We start from the raw sequence: 25,914 nt of genomic DNA, 5'->3' as shown, positions 1-25,914 counted from the left end.
AGACAGGAGAATTACTATATTACCACCAAGGTCACCAGTTTGTTCATGCAAGAGCTGTGGTCTTTATTTACAGAGAAAACGGGAGGAAAAAATACCTAAGAGCCATCCTGATGTTAACCCTTGATAAGTATTATAGAAAGAAAAGAGCCCTGAAGTCAGACCTGGGCTTCAGCGCTGGCTGTGTGATCTTGGGCAGGTCATTTAGCAACTCTAAGCCTCAGTATCCACATGTATTATGTGAACATAATAACGCCAAACCCAGGGTTGCTAGGAAGTTTGCATGAGATCATGGATATGAAAGAACTTAGAATTGAGAATAGCATAATCCAAAAAAGTGGAGTTTTATTATTCACCCTCTGAGCTGTAACACAGGAGCAAGTGGGGTGTGAATGGGGAACATTGACAGCAGGGGCTTCCAAGGTTGTCACGAGATATGTACTGAGCTCACACGGGACACAAGTCTGTCTACTAGATTGGAGAGATGGATGAGCTTGGAGAAACTTGTCATTTTATCTGGAACAATCTGCAGGGATTCCTGCTGCCATGTCTTAAACAAGCTTTGCCTTTCACCTCTAGTTTGTCTAAACCGCTGTGGGTATCCACATGGGTGGCCCCAACTTTGTGCTGAAAAGAAAGTTAATACTTCCCAGATGTCACTGACAGTGAAAGAACTCAAGAAAAAGTTACATTGTGTTTGGAAGCCAGGTGGGCCCCTGTGGAAGGCTGTAAGGTGCTGCCAAGGTCCAGATGAACACCTGTGGGGTGTCAGATGCCAGAGTCCTCACCCTCAGAGTGAGGGCAGACAGGAACTCAGGGAACTGCATCTAAGAAATACTCTGGATACACAACTTACTCTAGGCCCAACTTGGGATGGGGCAGTTTGCCAACTAACTAACTTCCAATAAGTTAGTTCTCAGATTTCTCAGCAATTCCATTTGGAATCGCCTCTTTCAAATTGAGGAATTAAATGTTCCAAGTGAAAGTATTTCATTCCTCAGGGCCAGCCTGAGACTTTTTCACCTTCCTTCCAGACTTGGAGGCTCCAGGGAATGCCCAGCCTCAACCCATTCTCAATGGGTCTTGTCCACTCCATTTTTAGTTTGCTTTTGGTAGTGGCAGGAGTGAAGTTGGCCACAGTCTGGTTAAGGCTGGAAAGCTTCAGGCTGTTCCCAGTATCTCTCTTCAGCTGGAAAAGTGGGACACCCCATAGAATACCATGCGGTCAGTCTTGGTTTGAAAGACCCTGCTGCTAGAGGGTGAGGGGACTGTGATTTCTAAGTAGGAGGGGAGTGGGTGCAGGGAGTGGTGGGATGGGCAAGCAGGTGGGCCTCTATGCTTCCCATCCTTAAACACCTCTTTTAATGATTTTATATGCTGATGATTCATTTAACAAGTTTGAAAACCCCTGTCACAGGGCATAGGTGCTAAGGAAGAGAAGGTGCCAAGGAAGTGTACTGTTTTAGCGAGAACAGAAACTTGCTCCTGACTCAGTGCTCTTCAGTGGCAGGAAGAAAAAAAAGATGGTGATGTCTCTAGACCCTCTGGATTCACAGTAGAAAATCAGGAGCAGGTTTACAAAAAGGAATTCTCTTCTTCACACCGAAGTTCAATAAAAGAACAGATCTTTTCTTCTCTCTGGAGACTGGCTTTCTGAAAAATAGGGTAAGCATAATGAGGAAGAAGCTGTCTCTGGGGTCAAATGAGCCAGCTTTGAATCCTGACCTCATGACTGCCTAGCTGTGTGACCTCGGGCAAGTTACCTAGCGTGTCTGAGCCCCAATTTTCCTCATCTGTTAAATGGGCATACTAATGATACCTACCTTCCTAAGATTCTGGGAAGGATTAAGTAAATTAAACACATGTGAAGCCCTTAGAACAGTGCCTGGCACATATATGCTCAATAAATGTTAGCTATTATTTTGTTAAAGAGGCAGTATCTTTATATGTAGTAGAGTAGAATTATTGTGTGGTCACACTGCAGCTTAGCTTAGTGGGTAAGAGCAAGGACTTCGAAGCCAGAGAAAACTGACTCTGGCACTTACTCACCTTGACTTTGGGCAAGTTACTTAACCTCCCTAAACCTCAATTTTCCCCTCTGTGAATGAGGATAAAAATAGCACCTGCATTGTAGGTAGCTCCTGGCTATTATTTTGCCTCACTTCCATGATTCTTATCATTCTCCTCATCTCTAATGACCTTTTACTTCGCTCTACATCAGCCAGCCATTGCCATGGTCAATGCTAGACTTTGTCATCACCTTCACAGGTGGCACTCTAGCCATCTCAATTTCAAACATCCACTCTCCATCATCTCCCATGTCATTGGATTAAGTAGTCTTATTACTGTATTTTTACCTAACTTAATCCACCAATCCATTACCCTCCATTACCCATCACCCTCCAAACTGCCTCCATTACCTTCTTTGTGCAGCTTAGGTACCATGGTCCCTTGTTATAATCACTCACTTGCAAATACCCTCAAATTCTTTTCCTCTTTATCCATCCGTCATGCTCACTTACCAAAACCTCAACCCTGGATGAGCCTCACTGTTTGCCTTCTCTGTGCATTACACTAACCTAACAGCACTGGTGAAAATCACACAACCCCGCTGACCGTTTCCACTTGAAACTCATGAGTTCAGACTTCAGATCAGCACACAGAAATCCTGCTTATGTTTGTCTACGAGCAGGCTTGCTTTCCCAATGCCAGAGAAGACTTTTTCATACTCTCCCACTTTCTTCAACTTCCCGCATTCTCACTCTCAGCTGATGATTTTGCCCCATAGTTGACTGAGAAAATAGAAATTGGTTGATTAGTACTCTTTAGACCCCCACAAACAAGCCGGCAAATCTATTGGCGTCTGTGTCCTCACTGTCCTTCTTTTGTACACTTTCAATGGTAGAATGGCCCCTTCTCCTAGCAAATGTCAATGCTTGCACATGTCCCTTCTATCTTCTCAATGACTTCGCTCATGAAATTATCCTCTTCCTCCTACATCATCGATCTCTTCATCTTTATTGGATCATTCCCGCTACCATACAAATAGGCTCTAATATTTGCATTCTTTTTAAAGAAAAGATCTTTTCATCCCCTGTAGTCTCTTTAGCTACTACCTCATTACTATTCACCCCCCTCAATGCTAAACTTCTCTAAGGAGCTGCTGGTTCTTACTGTCTCCACTTTCTCATCTCCTATTCACTCTCCAACCCAGTCCAATCTAGCTTCTGTCCACATCACATAACGAAAACTGCTCTTAGCAGTGTTATCAAAATCTCTGATACCTCATTCAATAGAAACTTTTCTGTCCTCTTATTTGATCTCTTGGAAGCCTTTGGCACAGTTGATCACTCCCTCTGTTTTGAAACATTCTCCTTTTAGTTTCTGTAACAACACACTCTCCTGGATCTCCTCCCACCACTCTGACTGTTCCTCAGTATCCTCTGCTGGTTCCTCACGTCCCCAACCTCTAAATATTGGCACACTCCAGGACTCTGTCCTCTGCCCTTCTCTCTCTCTTATCTATACCCTCTGCCTAGGTGATCATTCAATAGCTTTAAATGTCATTTTCATACTGATCAATCTCAAAACTTTACCCAGACTTCCCTTCTGAACTCCATACTTACATATACAACTGTTTAAGAGCTATATCCACTTGGATGTCATATAAGCACCTCAGACTTAACATGGCCAAAACCGAGTTGTGTTCTCCTTCAGTCTTCCTCATTTTGATACATGTACCACTATCCACCCAATTGCTCAAATAGAAAACCTAAGAGCTAACCTGGATTCTTCCCTTTTCCTCACCACTCCCATCCAAGCCATTAGCAAATCCTAAGACTAAACCCCCCAAATAGATCTCAAATATATCTATTTCTATCTCTCTCCACCACTGCCACCTAATCCAGGCTATTATCTTCTCATGTTTCTTGCCTCCTAACTGGTCTCTTTGTCTTCATTCTTACCTTTCTCCAATTTATCCTGTCCACAATAGCTTATGTGACTTTATTAAATGCCAATTGAATCACACTTAAAATCCTTCCAGGGCTCAATAAGTCACTTAGAATATAAAATCCAAACTCTCAACATGACCAACAAGACCCTGTGTCACTTGGCCCCTGTCTACCTCTCCAGACCGGTCGTGTGCCACACTATCCCATTCTCACTACATTCTGGCCACTCTGATCTTTTTCCTATTCCTCACACACTTCTGGGCCATTGCAGGGGCAGCTTCCTCCACCTTCCTCCATCCCACCCCAACTCTGCCTAAAACTGGCTCCCTCACTTCCTTCGGGTCCCTGCTCACACATCACTCCCTCAGAGAAGCCTCTTTGGACCACCTGATCCAAAGTTGGCCCCCGTCTTTCCCTATTTCAACACTGTGTATGCTTCCTTCATAGCACTTATCAGAACATATTATGTTATTACATACTATTTATTATATTTATTTATATTATATTAATTATTATATATTATATATAATATAATTGCAAACATATTTATAACATATAATATAAATATAATACATATTATATAATATTTATATGTTATATTATTATATTATATATAATATATATATTATAGCACTATGTCTGGTAAATAGCAATATCAATGTTATTATCTGTAGACATTGAAACAATGCACAACCAATGTCTATTTCTACAGACCAAAAAAATCAAATTCACTAACAATTTGGCACCAAAGTTTTTGGGACTCACCTCCACAAAGGTCTCTCTGTCTACCCTTCTGACTGATTGCTACTCTGCTCCACTTGGTCTCTGCCTCATGAGTGCATGACAGCACACATTAGGGGACTAGGCTGTATTGGAGGGGCAGGAGATTCTGCCTTTCTTCCTTCCTTTGACAAATATTTATCTGGGGCCTCACATAAATCTTTCAGAACTACCAAAATTCCTACTGAAAATTTCATCCAGTTCACTTTGAAATCAGGTTAATATAAAATATACAAAGAATCAAACATATAAATAGGCGACTAAGTCCCACGCCAAATCTACCGACCCAGGAAGTGAGGGTGCAGAATCTGTGCATTTCACAAGTTCCCCCTGTGGTTCTCACCATCAGGCAAGACTGGGAGACTGGCAGCGTGCTTAAGAGCATGGGCTTTGCTGAGTTCCCTGGTCCTTTTATTTGGAGCCCTAGGAAGTTACCCCTTTCCCAGTCCCCGTGCCCTGCTGCCTCCCTCTGCCTGGAGGCACAGTGGCAGGATAGCCAACTTGGGACTGTTGGCATAGCTGGGTACCCGTTACCCCCCTCCCTCAACTACCCTCTGCATTGAAAAGGTCATCCCCTTGTCCTTTCTCGAGGTAATATTGCTCCTTTGCGTGCTTCCCAAGCCTTCCACCACCTCCTCCCCTTATTCTAGGATAGTGTCCTGGCCACAGATGGACAGTGAACCCGTATATAGTGAAACAATCTTACCAATTGCTAATTTTCACTGTTGTATTCTTGATTTAAGTTGGCATTGTTTTTGACAATTTATGTTTATTGTAATTTATGATTTTGATGATTTTATGACACTATGAGAGCAAAGAGATAATACCTCTGACGCTGCTGTGTGATCTTAAGGCAAGTTCTTTCACATGTTTGAGACTCAGTCTCCTCATCTATAAAATGGGGATATGTATTTATTCATTCAATCCCTATTTACTGAATACCTACTGTGTAAGGCACCTAGGACACACTCATAACACACTCTCACAAGGTCACTGTGGGACTGAGCAGGATGGTGTGTGCGGTATCTGGCTCATAGTCACCACCCATACACGTTGTTGCTGTTATTTTTGGCCTATGGACAATTTAAAGCATCAAGTTTTCAGTAATTCTAAGGCTTACAATTATTATTTTTTTTTTTTTTTGAGGAAGATCGGCCCTGAGCTAACATCCATGCTAATCCTCCTCTTTTTGCTGAGGAAGACTGGCTGTGAGCTAACATCTATTGCCAATCCTCCTCCTTTTTTTTCCCCCAAAGCCCCAGTAGATAGTTGTATGTCATAGTTGCACATCCTTCTAGTTGCTGTATGTGGGACGCGGCCTCAGCATGGCCGGAGAAGCGGTGCGTCGGTGCTCACCCAGGATCCGAACCCCGGGCCGCCAGTAGCGGAGCGCACGCACTTAACCGCTAAGCCACGGGGCTGGCCCTAAGGCTTACAATTAAAAAATGTATAAACTATTACCAAGTACTTAGGAGACTTCATAATCCTGACTTTCATTAATTAGAAGGCCAGCCGAGCTCATTCCGTTGGGCAGAGACTTCCGTGAATCTCGACTCAGCCATGCTAAGGCTCTTGAACCAGCCCTAAATTTATCTTCTCACTTGGGCATGGCCAATTAACCACTGAGGGTGGTTTGCGGCTTGTTTGTTTGTCTTACACAAGGGCTTCAAGCAAAATAATTTGCACTATATTGGCGGATATATTTTTACTACTTCCTTTTTCAATATTTTTTTATTGTTTCCAGCATTCACTCATTCATTCATTCAACAAATATGTGTTGACCTCTGTGCCAAGCACCCCCGCAGGCATTGGGGATGTGGCGGTACACCCCTCAAAGTCTCAGCCCTCAAGGAGCTGACATACTGGTGAGGCCTATGTATTGCCCTCACCCCCACTCCACACTAGACTGTAAAGTGCCTGAGATCAGGGCTGTGGTGGCAGCTCTTCCTTTTGTTCCTCTCAGACACACAGCACGGAGCACAGCATGAGGCATACAGGATGCCCTCCAAAAAGGCACTTGTTGACGGCTTACTGTGTGCCAGGCTTACTGCGTGTGTTTGGTGGCTTACTGCGGCTAATTTACATCAGAATGTAAATTCTAAGCATTTACATACATTATTTCATTTAATCCTCACAGAAACTCTATGAGGTGGGCACTACTTTAATCCTCATTTTACAAATGAGGCAACTGAGGTATGGAGACATTAAGAAATGTGACTAAGTTCCTGAAGCCAGTAAGGAATGAAGCTGGGTTCGAACCCAGGCCATGAACACCCTCATGTCATTCCACCCCGATTGTCTTCATTTCAAAGTTCCTACTGACGCCACCTTCAAATTGAGTGTGGAACTCAGAGTCCTGGCCTTCGGCCTCAGGTGGCATTTTCCCTGACTGCAGAGTCCTGGGGTGGCCCTATGTTCTAGGCTGAAGACTGAACGCCTGGGACACAGCAAGCTAATCCTCATGAATTTGTTCATTTTTCTCAGTCACCTCGGTTACCTCGGTTAAATCCAGCTCAGTTAATGAACTCAATTGGGCTGCTTCTTCAGCAAAATAAGAACATTTTACAAGATACCAAGGGCATGGGCTCTTGAGACTAAGATGAAACATGATAACTATGAAAATACTAATAGTAGAAATGAAGGTCTTTTCAGTTGCTGGAGATCCTAGATTTTATGCTACAAGCTTCTCCTCAAGTTTGTTCTCAGGATACAGAGACACTATCAAAGGCAGAACCAGATACTTACTTTCATATGCAACACCAGCACTGGCAGGTCCGCGATCGGGGGGGAAATATATTTTCTTATCTAGAAAAGAAGAAAACATGATTAGAAATGAAATCTCTGGGACTGGATTAGAAAGTGTCCAGTACTACCCCAGGGACCCCAAATCGTCTGCCCCTCAGTTTATGGACACCTGCCATATTTTCTCTTATCAGATGCTACAAAAACAGAGAAGCTTCTGTTTTTAAGGTCCCTTGGGCCCTGTTCCCATCTTACAGGCAGTGTTCCTTATTAACAGTCACTGACTTCCTCAACAGATCCTGGACCGCCAGTCGTTAATTACTACAACTGATGTCAACATTAGTAGGAGAGTGTGAAGGGTTCTCAGCAGTCGAGACTTTAGTGATAAACATTTGAATGTGTCTAGAGGTTGTGGGAATGGGATAATGCCTACAGTATAGTTTTGCCATGATGTGCCTGGCAGATAGTAGATGCTCACTAAATATTTGCTGAATTGGATTTGAACTATATAGAGTTGTTATGTTTGGGAGGCGACGATTTGAACCATCGGTGTTTGAACCAACTGTTGAAACAGGGCTCTGCTGTGTGCATGCACAGGCATATATACAAACACAGTTGGCCTAATTTTCTCTCTGAATCCAGTAGGAGCAGATTTTTGCAAAAGAGTACAGGGTGGGAATTTTCATAGGTTTCCCAAGCATGACATTTTTATGATTTACCCTTTTTAAGTACATTCCTAATCAAACTCTGGAAATGGCAGAGTGGTATTTTAATGGGAAATTTGTTTTCAACATTAGGATGGAACACAGTGCCTGACTTAGGCACTGTGCTGAACAGGCCCTTTGTGTATAATATACTTAGTTCAGAGTAAAGGCAGCTTCTAGTAATTTCTTTCAGGCATGGAACACTAGAACCACAGATATGTATAGACTAGGGAGCTGTAAAAGAAAATTCATCCAGAGTACAGAATGCCAGAGGATGAAGACTTGGCCCCATGAATCTATAAAATATATATATTATTACCAATATTTCATATGAAAGGCAAATCTTGTAGCAGAGTGGGTTGCTCTTTTGGAGAAGGAATACTTTAGGCCAATTCTTTCCCATCCTTTTAGAAAGAAGGGAGTCTTGTTTTTTGATGGATATATTGCATCTAGTAGGCACTAATTAAATATTTGTTGAGTGAGTGAGTGAATGAAGAAGTGAATGAGCCTTAAGGGTGTTTTAGTTCAGGAGGAGGGGTGGCCGGGGAGCAAGAGGAGCCCAGTGCGCAGGCAGGAGCCACAGACAGCCAAGCACTATGATGGTCTCCAGGCAGCAACGGAGCTGCCTCTACAATCGCTTTGAATTTTAATGCATGGAGCAGATGGTTGGTATAGATTGCCCTTGTTTTTGCCTAGGAGCCTGGCAGGCATCAGCGCAAGTTGCCAACCTGTTTAGAGGATAGAGTTTGAGCCTGTAGGTATGTCACAGAGTTCTGTTTTACAAATGGATTATTTGGTGGCCTATACTGAGATGAATGCAGGACCCAATGATTTTAGGCAGTAGCCCATCATTTTTCTAGGAAAGTCCAAATCAACAGACTGAGATGAATATTACAGGCCAAGTCCATCTGGCTGGCTATCTATGTAACCCTCTGGTCATTAAACTGGGAATGTCAATGAAGCCTAGTCAAGACATATGGAACATTTAAGCAGAACATTCCGTGCCTCAGAATTCCCATGTCTGGAATGACAGCAATTAGTCTTGGCACCCCATCTCATGCCAACTCACTCTCCACCACAACCAATCAGAGGCAATCTTCCAAGTATCTAAAGGCATTTCCTTACAGTGGGCTGAGCTGGGAGGCAGGTTGAAGAGCGAGCCTGTGCTTCCGGCTATCTGGGCAGAGTTGCAATCCTCCCACATGGCAGATTCTTGAGGATGCGCTAAGCATCTGTCTTGCTGGAGGAGACTTAGGAGGGGCTCATATTTCCCCTCAGGCTGGGGATCTGGAACCAGCTGCCCAGCAGAGAAGGCATGAGAGTAGCCAGGGTCTGGGGAGCTGGGGCTGGCTAGGGAGGAGAAATGCCACATCTCGCCAGGCTGACTGGAGGGGCTCGCAGTCAGGGACGGTGGGTACTGATCCATAGCCATGGGACCAGACTCATTCAAGCTGCAGTTGGCAGCACCATTTGCAAAAGATACTTCCGGCTGTGGCTTTGTCCACTGAGAAGAGAAACGCCACTGATTTGGAGGCATGTCACTATCTGGGAAGGAAAGATTTAGAAGACATGTTAGGTGTGTATTGTTTTCAAAATGGAAGCAGCTTATTTTTTCTGGTTAATACAGACTATATTTTTTAATGTGAAGAAAAGGTAAAAAAAATTATTCTAATCATAACATCCAGAGACCACCATAGTCCACCTTTAGGTGTACATCGTTCTAGGATTTCTTTCTATTCATGTACGCATTGTTTTCACATCACAAGTTCTTTTTAAGGCTGTTTTTACATCATTAAAATATCACAAACATCCTCCCATAGCAATGAATAGACCCAATACCAGCTTTTTAAATGGTTCCACAATATTTCATCGTAAGGCAGTAACATGACTAACAAACATGGTATTTGTGGGCAGCTCAGTTATTTCCATTTTTTTCAATTATTTAACAACATTGCGATGAGCATCTTTGTATAGTATAAATCTGTGCACCCTTGTCCAACTAGCCCCTCATAGAAGCTTCTAGAAGTAGAATTGCTTGATAAAAGTGATTTGTGTTTGGTTATTGCTGTTGTTTGGCTTTATTTTATAGCTGGTGTTTTGAATACACTGAATAGGAAGACTCCACAGAACTTTATAAAGGGTTTAACCTTTGCCTGTGTCAGTCACTCACACAAGTCTAGCGGTTGAAACCCCATTTTCAAGAAGGACTTGGGGCATATGGATGATAGGAGACTGGACCAAGTTAGCCAAGCAGATTAGCCAAATAGAGATCTGAGCTGGAGTGATAAGTGATGGGTAGGGAAGCAATGCTTGGACCTCTTCCTACAAAAGCAAAATGCTTAAGGTCAAGCAGTGACTCAGTTTCTTCTTGCAAAGTTCTTGTGGACTGGCTAATGGGGATGGAGTCTCATTTGGTCTCATAGACACTATTCTAATTGTGCCTATAATAGCGGCTGAATCTGAGTTCTCAAAAAGTCTAGGACAGCTCATGACATGGATGGATATTTTCACCATTCTCCACTCCCACTCAGGCAAGAGGGGAGGAGGAAGAGAGCTCTGGCAGATGGTGCTTAAAGCCTGGAGCCTCTCGTCTATCCAAGACAATGAAGGGGGGTGTGGGCGTGGAGACAAAGGAAGACTGGAGGGCTGGAGAGTCTGGTCCCCTTCCCCTCCACATGCGCCTCTCTCAGCTCTCCTGAATGTTTCATTTGCCTGGACTTTGTACAAGATAAAAACACCTGAGAGGTCTGCACAGTGATACTGGAGTGCCCCCACCCATCACCATAGCTTTCCATATAGTACAGATGATAAGAGCAAAATAAGCCCTGACCTACGTGGCACAGACATTCTGCCCATCACTTGACATCATTCCCAATGAGTGATGGGCAATGGTTGGCCTCTTTTAATGAAACCAAGGGCAAAGAAACATATATTAAGATTTGTTCCTGGGGATGAATGCTACTTCTGAAAACTGATATCTGCAAGCCAGTAGCAATTCAGGGCACTGTGTAGCACAAATAGAGTGGTTAAGCTGACTTAGTCTAATCACACTCCATGCTTCATATTGAATGAGGGTACTGCATGTCCTAAGCACAATTAGAAACAATGTGTAGCCTCTGACAACTGGGCAGTTTCCATCTGAACTGGCCTTACAGATCTCATACATATGACCTAGGCTCTGAATGCTTGAAATGTGGAAAGCAAGGCCCCAGAGTGTTTTGAATATTTCTTTTAACTGCTTCCCTTCCAGAATTCTCTGACTCTGACTCTGAAATGTTAAGGGGAGTGGGTGGTGTGCTACTGTCCAAGGTCCTATTTGGTCACTGAGTGCACCAGAGTACTTTGGATGGGAGCACATGGGGAGGCACAGAGTGTCCCCATCCCGAATTCACAGCAACTCAGTAGTGGGCCTTGGGTGGCCTGGGGAAAGCCACCTTGCCAGAGCAGGCTTGGGTGTTGGTGTCACGTGGAATGGAGACCCTAAATTTTGGTGGGCCATGCTTTCCCAGGCTTCTTGGGCCAACTGCTCCAGCAACCATGCCCATCTACTCTGTGAACCGGTGACGATATCCTAAACCACAGCCTGGATTGGCTCAAAGTTGCTGCTGTTACTGCTAGAAGTGGCCCTGGTGGCACTTTCTTACCCAAGTTCCCCCTCTTAGTTACCTCTGGAGATGAGAGAGGGAGCCCCAGGGAAGACTGTGCTGCCTTCTCAAACCCCAACTATATTAATGAATGGAGAGCACGAACTCTTTGATTCTGGGACACTTGGGGCAGGCTGGATTTTTCTAGTAGGAATACAAAAGGCTTCCATTCCATACACTCCAACTCTAAGTGCCTGGACCCTGCCTGTTAGTCTCTTCCATGCCTCTAGAATTCCTGAAGCCCCTGGTCCTAAGACCAGGTCCTGTTCAGAGAACAGGTCCTCATTTCCCACTCTGCCCCTTTAGGGTAAAACTGGCAAGGCCATTCCCCTGCCTCCTAAGTATACCCAGAGATACCACCCACGCCCACCCATATACACCTCTGAGAGCCCCAGAACCATGTAGAAAGCATCTCCAGGCACTGAAGAGTTTGCTTCCACCCCAGAGGACCCTCCCTTCACTCTATCCTTGCATGGTGGCCCTGACTCCCTATTCCAGACTACTTTCTGGACACACAAACTTAAATGTCACCCCCTCAGAAAGGCTCTCCCTGAAGCTCCAATCTAAAGTTTGTTATCCTGCTGCTTTCTGGGACTATGCCCAGTTTATTTCCTTCATAGCAGTAACCCTAATCTGTTGTTTCTTCATTCATTCATTCACTCACTCACTATCATTGGTCTTCCCCACTAGCCAGGAAGCTTTGAGAGGACTGAGATCGTGTCTTTGTTCACCATCATATCCTCAGGAACTTGCACAGTGCCCAGTACGTTGTAGGCCCTGACTGAATATTATTCTAATGAATGCACACACACATGCATGCACTCACATATGCACACACATGCTTGTACACAAACACACGTACACTCACAAACATGTACACACTCTCAAACACATGCACACTCAAACATAAACACACACACACCCTCCTCCCCCACTAAATCTTTCTATATTAAAGAGAGCAACATGCAAAGCAGCTAAGAGCACAGACTTTGAAGTCAAACAGGCTTGGAATCCAACCCCAGCTCTGCCACTTCCCAGCTGTGGGACACTCCCTCTCACCTCGGAGCCTCTGAGGACTGTTGTGAGACTGAATGGGACAATCCATGTAAAGGGCTTAGCACAGTGCCTGGGACATAATAGGTGCTCAATAAGTGATAGCTGTTGCTGTTGTTATTAGTATTGACCATTATTTTGGTTTATAAACCCAGTTTGGGCTGACATTCACAGGTTTCTTTCCTGATTTGCAACCCTCTTGTAATCAACCTAGGAAAAAGCAAAATGGTAATGTACGAGGCCTGAGGATCCTCCCCACCGTCAGTCACCTTGTGCCAGAGAAGGGAGGGGAAGAAAGGACTGAGGCAGGAAGCCCGCGGCAGCAGCACTTCAGGGCTGATGTGGCGGATGGAGTAGATATTGGCTATGAGAGATTTCAGGAGCTTCGCTCAGTGTGTGTCCATTCCCAGGGAATAATACATCAGAGGTGGGCGGGAACGATTGTAAAGCTAGAACAGCTTTTGTTTGTGGAGCACTTACTATGGGCCAGGCACTTTGCTTCACACTCTGCATGCCTGATCTCCTGTGAGCCTCACAGCAGCCCAGGTGAGAAAATAGAGACTCAGAGTGGTGAAAGTTAACTTGCCTAAGGCCACACAGTTAGCAAGTGGTAGAGCCATCTGATTCCAAACCTCATGCTCTTACCGGCTATGCCTCCCCAATATTGCAAAGAACACTGTGAGCTGGGCCCTTTCACACACTCCTGGGGTTGGAGAGGTGGCAATGGGCATGACATTTCTAGGGAGCAATTTGTCAGTATATATCAAATCTAAAATTTGTGCATACCCTTCGATCCAATCATTCCACTTACTGCAATTTATTTTAAGGATATAATCAATGATGCATGCAAAAATTTAGCTACAAGGATATTCAAAGTGATATTTATAATATTCTGAAAGATTGGCAAAAACCTAAAATTCCAAAAATTTTAATAGATTTGATACATTTATAAAAAGGATACTCTTGAGCCACTAAAATGATGCTGTAGCAGAACACGTAATGGCATGAGAGATATATATGACTTATTGTCAATTAAAAAAACTAGTTACAGCCCATTCTGTGCAAAATGATGTTGTGTTGTCAAACTTAGTATGTGTGTATAGATGCACATGTGGGTTTGTGTCATGGATGCTTATGTGTGTTTTCTAAATTTTCAAAAACTAACACACTATTTTTGTCATTAGAAAAACTTAGTTTTAAAGTAAAAACTTGAGAAACCACTTGACTTGGTGAATCTGAGTCACAGTCATGAAAGACTAATCCATGACTGCCTGAATTCCTTCCACCCATCCTTCATTCTTTCCTTCTTTTTCCCCTCTCTCTGTCTCCACCTTTGATACAAATCCTGCTTTATGATGAAGTTGAAACTGAGAACCCTCCGAACACACACTCACATCTTGCACCATGAAAGTCCAAACTTTGGCCTGTCCAATCTAGACACATTGACTCTCTCCTCTCTGCCTTCTTGGCCGGTGGCAATTGTCTCTCATTCATTCACCCCAGAAACAAAGAGCATACTCTTTGTATTAGCTGAGATTGATAACATCAGAGACAGAGGGACAGCTCACACCAGGGTACCTGTGGGTCCTATTCCAGGGCACCACTGGGGCCTGCTCAGTCCCACCCCCTCCTTCACAGTTGCCTCTCTGGGGTACCTAGTCTTTTGCTGATCATCCAGGTTCCTTTTCCCAACTGAAAGTGGAGATGAAACACAGAACATGTGCTAGTATTTTGAAAGTGCCTCTGAGCTCAGTATCTGGAATCAAATGGATCTGGTGTGAACAGCCTTCCCTTACTAGCTGTGGGATCTTGGAGAAGTCACTGGACCCTCTGAGCCTCAGTTTCCTTACCAGGAAAATGGGCTTGGTGAGAGTTAACCAATAAGTTGCTATGAGGAATGATTGAGATAATCCATGTGACAGCCCCTAGCAAAGGGCCTGGCAAACAGGAAGTGCTCAATAAATGTTAGCTATGATAAACATTATTAGTGATACTCCTTATGGGCACTAACCCTCTTGCTGAGGTGTTGCCAGGGTCCACAAAGGCAGGACAGTGGGACAGTCAAGAGACTGACTCGGGAGTCTGACTGACCTGGGCTTCAGTCTCTGTCACTCACTGGCTGTGTGACCCATCCCGTCACTTACCTCTCTGGGCTCCAATTTCCTCCTCTGTAAAGTGAGGATATTAACATCCACTGTGAAGTGGTTTTGTGAAGTAAACACTCACACAGGAAAATGCACAAGTCTAAGTGTGCAGCTGGGGGACTTTTCACAACCTGGGTAATGAGCACCCAATCAAGGAAGAGAACATGACCGCCACCCCAGAAGCCCCCTCGTGCCCCCTTCCAGCCACTAAGCCCCTCAAAGGTAACCACTCTCCTATCTTCTAACACCACAGATGGGGTTTGCCCATCTTGGGCCTTTCTACATCACAGTGGATCTTGAGAACTGAAGTGGACACAGTAACTGGAGCGCGGTGTCCAGCATTCAGTGGGAACTCACTGTATGTTGGTGCAGATTCCTCTCCCCTACCGGAAGGGAAGACACAAAGTTGTCAGTGTTCACAAGGGCCATGAACAACCAGCATGACTACATCCCCTGTAGATATTCACACTAAAAAAGAAACCCAGCGTTTCTTCCCCATTCCCGCTGGATTATGGGCGGAAGGGAGAGAGGAGGTGGGACCCTTTGAGACTGGCTATGAAAGACCTCTGGGTGCTCAGGTACAGGCCCTCTCACCTTCTCTCAGCAGCCCTTGAGCACTGTTGCCGGGCCCGGGGCTGGGCTCCGGGCTGGGGCAGGAAGAATATGGAGTGGGGTGTGCACCAGGACGGTGCCCCGCCCCCACAAATGGTAATAACTGAAGCTTCCAGTTACCTACTCTGAAATCCCCAGTGTCCTTTTAAAAGGGAGATAATTCAAAGATACCTTCAGCTTATGTTTTCTTTTCTGAAGTACAGCCAGTATAAATTATATGTAAGTAAATAAAAAAATAACTTTGACTTGGGAAAGGCAGCCAGGAAATTCAACGGCATTTCTTAGCCACATGAGTCTGTGTTTGGGCTTTGCATATTTGGCTTCACAGAGCACCCTTAGAATGTGGGCAAGTCGCAGATGGGAGCCTGTGAATGGGAGCCTATTCTCAGCATGGCTTAGAGGAGCTGGGCGGCCTGGGGCTGGCCTGCAGGGGCAGAGACGATGCTAACAGTCAGTAATAAAAGGCCAGTTTATGGGTTTCCCGCCCTTTTCGAAGCTACATGTATCTCATATAACACCTCCAGTGAGAACCGCTGGGGGACTGGTCTTCCTTGATGGGGCCCTCCCCTGAGGCAGCAGGATTTAGGAGAAACTTGACTCCTAACTGTGATAAGAGGGGCCTTGAGGAAGACAGGCTTTCTCCTTCATTTGCTCAAACAGCCGGACAAACATTTGACAAACATTTGCCTCACCCACACCACGCTCTGTGAGGGAGATAACATCTTCACAGTCAAGAGATCTGTGCGATTCTCACAGGGAAAAGGCAACAACCAAGAAGGTAGGTGGAGAAGAAAGCCGCCTCTCTGTTTGGCCTGGGAAGGCTGGCTTGAGCAAGACACAAGGCCACGTCCAAGTTCCCTTAGTGGGCAGGGGCTTTACAGAATACAGAGTGAAATCAGAAGGCACAGGAAACAGTACAGCTGCCACAGCAGAAGCCCCTGGGAAACTTAAGGCCTTACAGGAGGGGCCCGCTGCTCTGTGATCCTAATGTTTTGAATGCAGGGCCTTGTGTCCACTCTAGCCGTTCAAACACATGTGTCAAGCTTTCACACCACCACCACAAAAATGAGTAACACCTACATGGCACTTGCTATGTGCCATTTGACATGCATTATCTCATTAAATAATACTCAGTTTTAGAGATGAGGAAACTGAGGCACAGAGCGATAAAGTGATATGCCCTGAGATCCCACCGTTAGTAAATGGTGGAGCTGGCCTGGCCCCAGCCTGCCTGGTTTCAAAGCCACACACCACATGGTACTCCCTCTCCTCGTGACTCCATCTGTGGCAGACATCAATACCCTGTGATCCAAATCACAATTTCATTCATTCAAGCAATATTTACTGAGTGCCTTCCATGTGTCAGGCGTTGGGCTAGATACTTGGAAAGCAGCAGTTAACAGACTGAGTCCCTGCTGCCACAGAATTCAGAGTCTGGAGGGTGGGAAGAGACAAGAAGGAAACATATAAATATATAATATGCCCCGTGGTGACAAATGCCAAGAGGAAAAATAAAACAGAGTAAGAAGACAGAGGGTGACAGGGTGGGGGCTTCTATTTTTTAGACACATTGTTCAGAGTAAGCCTGGCTGAAGAGGTAACATTTGGATGGAGACTTGAATGAAGAAAGAGGAAGCCATGCAGTTATCTGGGGAAAGAGCATTTCAGGGAGAGGGGAGAGAAGGTGCACAGGGCCTGAGGCAGGATTGTACTTGGCATGTTCTACAAATAGCAAGGAGGCTAGACTGGCCTGAGTCAAGTGGGAAGAAGTAGGATATGAGATCAGAAAGATAACGGCAGCCCAGATGAGGTAGGGCCCCATTAAAGAGTTTGAATTTGATTCCAAGTGAAATTGGAAGCTATTGGAGGGTGTTGAACAGAAGAGTGATATGATATGACTTTCATTTTAATGGTATCATTCTAACTGCTATCTTGAGAACAGACTGAAGGGGAGCAAGGGCGGAAGCAGGGAGACCAATAGGAGGCTACTGCAAAAATCCAGGGGGGAGATGATGGCTTCTCAGACCAAGGTGATAGCAGCAGAGGTGGGGAGAAAGGGTCAGATCTTGCATATATTTTGAAGGTAGAACTTACAGAATTTCCCAAAGGATTGGATGTGGGGGATGAGAGAAAGAGAGGAGTTAAACGTGACACCGAGAAATTGGAAGGATGCAGCTGCCATTTATTGAGATGGGGGAGACTGTGGACAGAGCAGGTGGAGGGGGAGATTAAGAGCTCAGTTTGGGACCTGTTTTGTTTTGAGATTCCCATTAGATTTGGGAAGTGAAGGTATCAAGTAGACAGCTGGATAGACAGGTCTTAAATCCAGTCTAGGCTGAAGATATGCATTTGGAATTGATCAGCATCTAGATGGTATTTAAGACCAAGAGACTGGAAGAGATCCCCTAGGGAGTGAGTGTAGAGAAATTGAGACCTGAGTCCTGGGGCCCTCAACTGTTAAGAAGTTGGAGAGAGGAGGACATCCAGCAAAGGAGACTGAGAAGGAGCAGTAAGCAGAGAGGTAGGAGGAAAACCAAGAGTGTGACGTAGTGGAGTCCAAGTAAAGGAGGTATTTCCAAGAGGAGGGAGCAATCAGCTGCAGCAAATGTTACTGACAGGTCAAGTAAGATGAGGACAGAGAAGGACCACTGGATTTGGAAAGTGGAGGTCACTGGCTAACCTTGACAAGAGTGTTTCAAGGAGTGAGGAGGATGAAAGCTGGAGTGGAGTGAATTCTAGAGAGCAGGAGAGGAGAGGAAGAGGACAGAGTGTGCGTGGACACCACTTGTGAGTCTTGCTGCAAAATGAAGCAGAGAAATGGGGCAAGAGGCTGAGGGTTGGTTTTACCAGGCAAGCAGGATAAAGGAAGTGAGGGACTATGGACTGATGATACCTACAAGAGAGTGATTGTAATGAATTCAAGCCAATGTATGCAGAACTAAATCAAAGAGTCAAATAGCCAAAGTTGGCAGATTTGTCCATGCATGGAGAGCCTGGAGTTTTGACTCTTCCAGGGAGCCAGTTAGATCCTCTGAATCCCGCTTAACACATTTACCAGCTCTTACCACATGTCAATTCCCCAAATGACTCAAAAGCACAGTCATTTCCGCTCTTGCTCTAAAGTACTCAGCACACTCTTGGACATCACCTCCCCACTCTCCACCCAGCGACTTGTGCTCATTTTAACAAGTTGTACATCATTTTCTTTAGTATCTGCCGCTACCACACCCCCTTCCACATGTTTACTTAACTCACAAGAGTTTCTGAGAAAAATCACATCACCTGACAGTAAAAGTGATTTCTAGGAGAGAAGTAAATTCTGCAAAGCTAAGTACACCAGATACACACCGACCCCCTGTCCAGGCCCAAAAAAGAAAGCCAGAGTGATGGCTTCTGAAATCAGGTGACCTCTTCCCCCACAGGCCGAAGCCCCACTCAGCTGCTTGGCACAGGCATGTACATCCTCCAGTGGGAGCAAGACATTCAACATGTGTGCTTGGCAATGATAAAGAGCTCTTAAAATCAACCAGACCCCGGTCTATTTGCACATTTCAAAAACGTGATGAGGACCCATATCAATTCATGTCCAGCTGGCAGGGTGACTTCTCCATAAGGCACAGCAGGCACTAGGGCCTAATGAATATTTTTCTAGGGCCCATGAATACTTTCAGGAGCCCATGAAAATGTTTTAGCTTCTTTTAAAATCAAGAAGAAAAAATGAATAATGATAATGAATACATAAAAATGAATCCAGCCTAGATTAGATGTGTTTTTCTACCAAGGCAGTCACAAAATGTCCTTTTTCATAATGGACATATGGAGGAAGGGGCCCTTGAGGGCAAATGTGTCTAGGGTCCATGAAAGTCATACTGCCTTCCCTGCCAGCTTAATTTTTATGGCTTTCTCCAAACCTGGATATTTGGATGAGCACATTTTGACATAGCTCTCTTGAAATAATTGTTTTGAGAAAAAAGAATGCTTATTTAAAAAAAATTACCAATTAGTGTGTTCAATAGACACCCCTGATGCTCTTAAGGATAGAGGGAGGGATGCGGCGAGACCTTCACCTACTTCCCTCTGGCCCCACCCTGCTCACCAGATCATCCACGATTAGTTGAGAGGAGGTTGGGTGTACCTACATGGGACATGCTTTCTCTTATCACGAATCCTTTGGTGTTCCTGCCCTGTCAGGCCAATAGTAGTAGTAACGGTGATAATAATAATAATAATAATAATAATTAATAACAATACTGATAATGGTGATAATAGCCAACAGTTGTGGTATTCTCATCGTGTACTGAGCAATGAACCCAGCATTTAACACAATTGAGGAAATAATGAACTAGGTAAACTAATTTGACTAAACAGTGTCCATTTTCACATTAAACTTCTAAGAAAAGGGTGCGGCTTCGCACTAGACAGTGTGACTTGCCTTCAGCAAATATACACATGTCTAAGTGCATCAAGGGCATCAGAAAACTGGTCTTTCAGTGATAGCCTTGATAGAGAATTCCAGCCTCTCCCTCCCAACATGCTCACCATTCCTCAGGATCACATCTTCACTCTGGCTTGACAGGCTCGATCCCTCGGGGCTCTTGACATTGCTCAGAGCTCTGGAGAAGTGTTCATCCACGACGCTGCTGATGTCTCCTTGGAAATAGGTGAAAAGGACGCACCGGGAATTCCACTCAGTCTTTACAGGCCTCTGCATTTGCACGGCAGTCTTCCTCATCTCTTCCATTGTGACACAGGTGACAGCTGCGGATCAAACACAAAATGTTACTGGCACTATTTTTCCAAGTGGCTTGGCTCGGGTTTGGATTAGCGGCATCCTTGGGGGCAAGCAGTTTACTCCTACCGAGTACGGGTTCTCACTGGGGCCCCAGGAAGCCACTGAGCTCCTGAGCAGTCCCAAGAAGCTCAATAACCATGCTGTGCTGGCCTGAGGAGCAGCTGAGGAGCCTTGTCTGATCAGTGTTCAGGAAACAAGGAGAGAGAGCTCTATGAAGCGCTGAAAGGGCCCTCTCTTACAAACGAGAATTCCTCTAGCAACATGACTAGAAGAGCATCAGGAAATGAAAAAATGAAAAAAAAAAAGGCATTGAGGCCAAACAGCAGAGTAACTTGCCTTCTAGGGAAGTGCCTTCCTCCTCCCAGAACTGCATGTAGATCCCCTTGGACAAAGGCATGGGCCCCCTGGAGAGCCTGACTAAGCAATCCAGTGGGTCTTGACAATTTCCGTTTTCATAATGAGCAGTGCTTTCCATCTTGACCACTTCCGTGCAAGAGAATAAAACACATCACATTCTCCCACTCCCTCTGATGCTGTAATCTGTGTATGACGGTGTCCTGCACCCGCCCACCACCCCATCCTAGAAACTAGCAACTACAAACAACACCAGTCCTAAGGCCTCCAGACAGATATATTCTGAACCAAATGCAGATCTGAAAAACAAAACCAAACATTTTTTACACCTGTATTGTGGCAACATGGGTGAAAAGCACCTTAAAGATTGTCAGATTGTCAGCTCTGTTCGCCACCATATCGTCCTCACCGAGAACAGTGCCTGCAATAGAGTAGATGCTCAATAGCTGTCTGCTGAATTGCCTTAAACTTGGCCTCCATCATTGTAGCCTACCTGTGAGCTCCTTGAGAGCAGAGGTTGTCCTTTTGCACCCAGGCCAGGACCTGGCATACACTGGGCACTCAAGACACGCTGTGGCCTTTCTTTACTAGAGAAGTAGCCTGTCTGGATGCTTCTTTACGTTTGGCCACCCAATCTGACCAGCCACCTGCTCTGGTTTAGAAATATCTTTAATCTATGCATTCTTGTGAATATAGTGAGAATGATTAGAGTTTAATAGCCTGTCTCCCTCTCTAGTCTATGAGATCCTTGAGGATGGGGGCCATTTCTTATTCATTTCTTTATCCCCAGCACCTAGCACAAAGTAGGTATTCAGTAAACAATGGCTGAATGACTGAATTCCATTTCACGCAGAGAAAGCACAATGCAAGGAAATCAAACCAGTTAGGAGTCAGAGGGGTTTTTCTGGGCCCTGTGACTTTGGGGAAACCACAAAGCCTCTCTGGGCTTCAGATTCCTCTGGGGTAAAATGAAGAGGTTGAAGTATATGAATTCTGCAGCCTGTTCTTTTATGGTTCCTCTAGAAGTGTCAACAGATTATGAGGGGGACATTAGGAAGGAATCTGGCAGTGAGCAGGAGACCCTTTCTAAAAAGTTCTCCTTTCAGAATCATTCTAGCCCCAGTCATAACTGGTTTATGTCGTCTACAGAAGCCTTTGATAGAGCACATCGATCTATTTCCCCCTGGTTGACAGCCATGCTAAGCATAACCAGGCACTACCTGAAAAATGAATCTATTGTATCTTTATTTCAAAAAACTTGTGAACAACCACTTGGAAAAAACGTTTGGTAGTTTCTTATCAAGTTAAACGTACATTTACCATATGACCCAGCAGTCCACTGCTGGTACATACAGCCAAGAGAAACGAAAACATACGTCCGCACAAAAGTGAATGTTCACAGCAGCTTTATTTATAATAGCCAACAAGTGGAAACAACCCAAATGTTTATCACCAAGAGAATAAATAAACTAGCTGTAACATTTTCATACAATGGAAGGTTATTAAGCAATAAAAAGGAACAAACTACCGATCCACACAACAGCGTGGATGAATCACAAAAACATTATGTTGAGCGAGAAAAGCCAGACACAAAAGACCACGTGTTATATGGTTCCACTTACATGGAACAGGCACAAATAATCTATGGCGACAGAGTCAGAACAGTGGTTGCTGTGGCGTGGAGATTGGGAAGCAGCATGAGGGAACACTCGGGGGTGCTGGAAATGTCCCACATCTTGATGAAGGTGAAGGATATATGTGGATGTATACGTTTGTCAAAACTCACCAAATTGTACACTTAAGATTTGTGAGTTTCACTGTAGGTAAATTATTCCTCAATGAAAAAGCACATGATATATTTAGATACTCGGAGTCCTAGAAATAAAGCAAAGGTGTTACACTTGAGCACATTGAGATAAGTCAGACGGAGAAAGACAAGTACTGTATGATATCACTTATATGCGGAATCTAAAAAAGCCAAACTTGTAAAACAGAGAGTAAAATGGTGGTTACCAGGGGATGGGGATAGGGGACAGGTCAGATGTAGTTTAAGGGTAAAAACTTGCAACGAGTAGTAAATAAGCCCTAGAGATCTAATGCCCAACACTGTGAATATAGACAATAATACTGTATTATAGTCACCAAACTTGCTAAGAAACTAGGACTTAATTATTCCAGCTACTAAAAAGAAAGGATAATTATGTAACGTGATAGAAGTGCTAATTATCGCTACAGTGGCAATCATATTACAATATGTAAATTTATCAAATTAACATCTTGTACACCTTAAGTTTATACAATCTTATATGTCAAATACATTTCAAAAAAAGCAAAAAAAATAAAGCCAAGGTGTTATGAATTATAAAGTAATGATAAACGTAGAAGCAGCACTTTTTCTAAAGCTATAGTTTACGGAATACCTCCTCGGTGCCAGAAGCTATACATATACTTTCTCCAATATTTACAACCCTCAAAGTAGGTATTATTATCCCCATTTTATAGATGAGCAAATCGGGGCTTAGAGAAGGTGAAATAAACTGACCAGGCCACATAGCTAGGTGGTGGCAGAATGGGGATTGGAACCCAGGTCTCTCTGGCTTCAATGTCTGTCTTTTTCCCACTGTCCCATACTGTCTACCTGGCAGGACTAACAGTCCCTTCCCCTCTATGGGTTTCAGTCTCCCCATCTATCAAATGTGAGGACTTGGCCTCTAATCTCCAGGGGACCTCAAGCCAGGACCCTAAACCAACCATCTAGTTTCCTTTAGGGAATGCTGGCAGACCATCCGTGCACTCCCTCAGGGCTTCTCCTTGAGGCCTCTACCTGCAAGGGCTGCGTGGCACCTGTGTAGGACTCGCCCTCTTACTCTCAGAATTGCCGGTGGACACTGCTCTAGGCTCAGGCTCCATGCAGCTTGCAATCTGCCTTTGTTAAATCTCCCTGAAGCCATAAGGGAAGCAGCTGGCGAGACCCTTGGGACACCAGCGCCCTGGAGCACACTCCTACTCTCCTTGGGTAGAGACCACAGAAACCACAGGCCAACTGGCCACAGCCAGGAAAGGCTAGAAATAGAGAAAGTCAGAGCAACGTCTCAGCCCCATCACCCTGGAGGGCTCAGAAATAGGCAACTGGGGATCCCTATCGTGAATAAACCACATGTACTACCCTGCCCCTCTCTTCCTCCCTGAACACCCAGACACACATTCAAAAGGAAAACCATGAGTGACTTCTCTGGATCCAGCTCACAAGCCAATTCTCTGGGCTGCACTTGAACCTCAGTGGAGAGGATCTGTGTTTCAGAGAGATTAAAATCCTGAGAACTGTTATTTGACTTAATCCTTTGCAGAACTGCATCTCACTGCACCTCTGGAGAAACGAACAGTTGCGTCGTCAAATGAGCCTTCTGTGAGGGTCCCTTGACTCAAGAGTGAATTGGGGGGTGGGTCTGGCTTAGGAGAAGGGGATGTTGCAAAGCTGGAACTGAGGTGGAAGAAAGGGTGGGACTTTCCTTGAAAAGATGTCTCTGTGTCAGTACCTGGCTTGTAGTAAAAGCCTCTTGCAGACAAAACCCCACGGCCAAGCTTTGCCAGCTGTGCAGTTAGGATAGCATAATTACAAAAGTACACAGTAGCTTGCAATTTCCCCAATGCACAAAATGTAAAGACAGCAAGTGCTCCAAGCAGTCCTCGAAATATTGCCCAATCTTCGGCACAAATATTTTAACACGGAATCTAATACCAGCAGTTTGGCCTCAACTCTACCACAGTCTGACTGCACGGACACGCTTACCACCCTTCTGCAAAATGGTACCCAGTACCCCGGGGGTGGGGTGGAGAGTCAGAGAGGTTGTTACAAGGATCACTTGGAACAAAAGCCCCAAAGGAACCAGATTGTATCTCACTGTGCAAAGCATGTGATGCCCACCCACCCTCTGCCCCGATTCCTTCCCAGGTGAATTTCCATCTCTCCCCCTCTCCAAAAGACCCCAGCTTTGCCTACCTTAATTCCTGGCCATCAGCTGAGACAGCAAGATGCTATGGCTGGCAAAGGTGCGTCTGGATGCGCACAGCTGCCTGGCCCACTTTAGAGCGGCTCAGTGCTTTCGGAAGGAAGGGCTGGGGATTTTGTACCCTCCCCTCGCTACTTTCTACCCCTCTAGCTGGGGCTATACAAGGCATTTCCTGCTAGCTATCTATTAAGAATGCAGAAAATGCACTCCAACAAGTCAATCGGGTTGGGCACCTGAAGGAATGAGGAAAATAGGTAGCCCTTTTTTATTTCTTTCTTTTTGCATTAAAAAAAAAGCACTTAGCAATATTGTCTCTTAAAGTAGGCTGCCAATTGTTTACCCGGAAACCACACACAGAGTCAGTAACGTCTAAAACGTCAGTATGGGCCTTGGATCAAACTGATGTGACTTTCACTCTTGGGAACTGAGAGTTAGTTTGGCTCATCACTGCTTTCTCCCACTCCCCCCGTGGGAAGAGACGGGGAGCCCAGACCCCTAGGATTCTGGACTTGTCACAGGCTTCCGTGGGCCCCAGAGGGAGTGAGGACTTCTCTGAACCTGCAATAGACAAGCAGTTCAGGGACTCCAGCTGGACGTTTGCAGCAGCGGGTCCCAATCCTCATTTAGTAAAATCTTTAACATTTCCTCAGGAAGTGGCATCATCATTCAGCCTCAAACCCTGGAGAAATTCTTTGCTCCTCTCATTCTCTGTTTCAACAATACTAATTTAACAAATATTTATTAAATGTCTACTATGTGCCAGGTGCTATTCTGGGAGTTCTGTTCTATAGTGAACAAAACAGACCAAATCTCTGCCTTCCTGGAATAAATACGCACACACGTTCTGTGTTCATGTGTACATATATATATATGTGGACATTATACGTATAATGTCAGGTGGTGATAAGGACTATAAAGAGAAATTAATCAGGAAAATTAAGCAGGGAAGGGGAATAAGGAGTGCAGGAGTGAGGTGCAAATTTATATAGGGTGGTCAAGAAACGATTTTTTGATAAGGTGACATTTGAGCAGAACCCTGAGGGAAGAAGCCATGTTGATACCTGCTTTCCTGATATCTGAGGGAATATCAAATGCAAAAGGTGGGATCATGCTTGATCTGTTCACAGAA

General features: G+C 44.8%; 1 protein-coding gene across 1 annotated transcript; it reads right to left on the bottom strand.

The window, feature by feature from the left end:
• Positions 1-322: 322 nt before the first annotated feature.
• Positions 323-24,871, bottom strand: VGLL1 (vestigial like family member 1). The gene is made up of 5 exons (XM_058536836.1): positions 24,776-24,871; positions 20,169-20,387; positions 9,302-9,721; positions 7,476-7,535; positions 323-1,650 (listed from the first exon to the last, which is right to left on the bottom strand). The coding sequence occupies exons 2-5, from the start codon at positions 20,368-20,370 to the stop codon at positions 1,607-1,609; spliced, it is 726 nt and encodes a 241-aa protein (XP_058392819.1). The 5' UTR covers positions 20,371-20,387; positions 24,776-24,871; the 3' UTR covers positions 323-1,606.
• Between the last annotated feature and the right edge of the window lie 1,043 nt (positions 24,872-25,914).

The sequence above is a fragment of the Diceros bicornis genome, chromosome X (assembly GCF_020826845.1).
Source record: "Diceros bicornis minor isolate mBicDic1 chromosome X, mDicBic1.mat.cur, whole genome shotgun sequence".
In the NCBI taxonomy this organism is placed as follows: Eukaryota; Metazoa; Chordata; class Mammalia; order Perissodactyla; family Rhinocerotidae; genus Diceros; species Diceros bicornis.
This window is presented reverse-complemented; position numbering and strand designations above follow the sequence as displayed.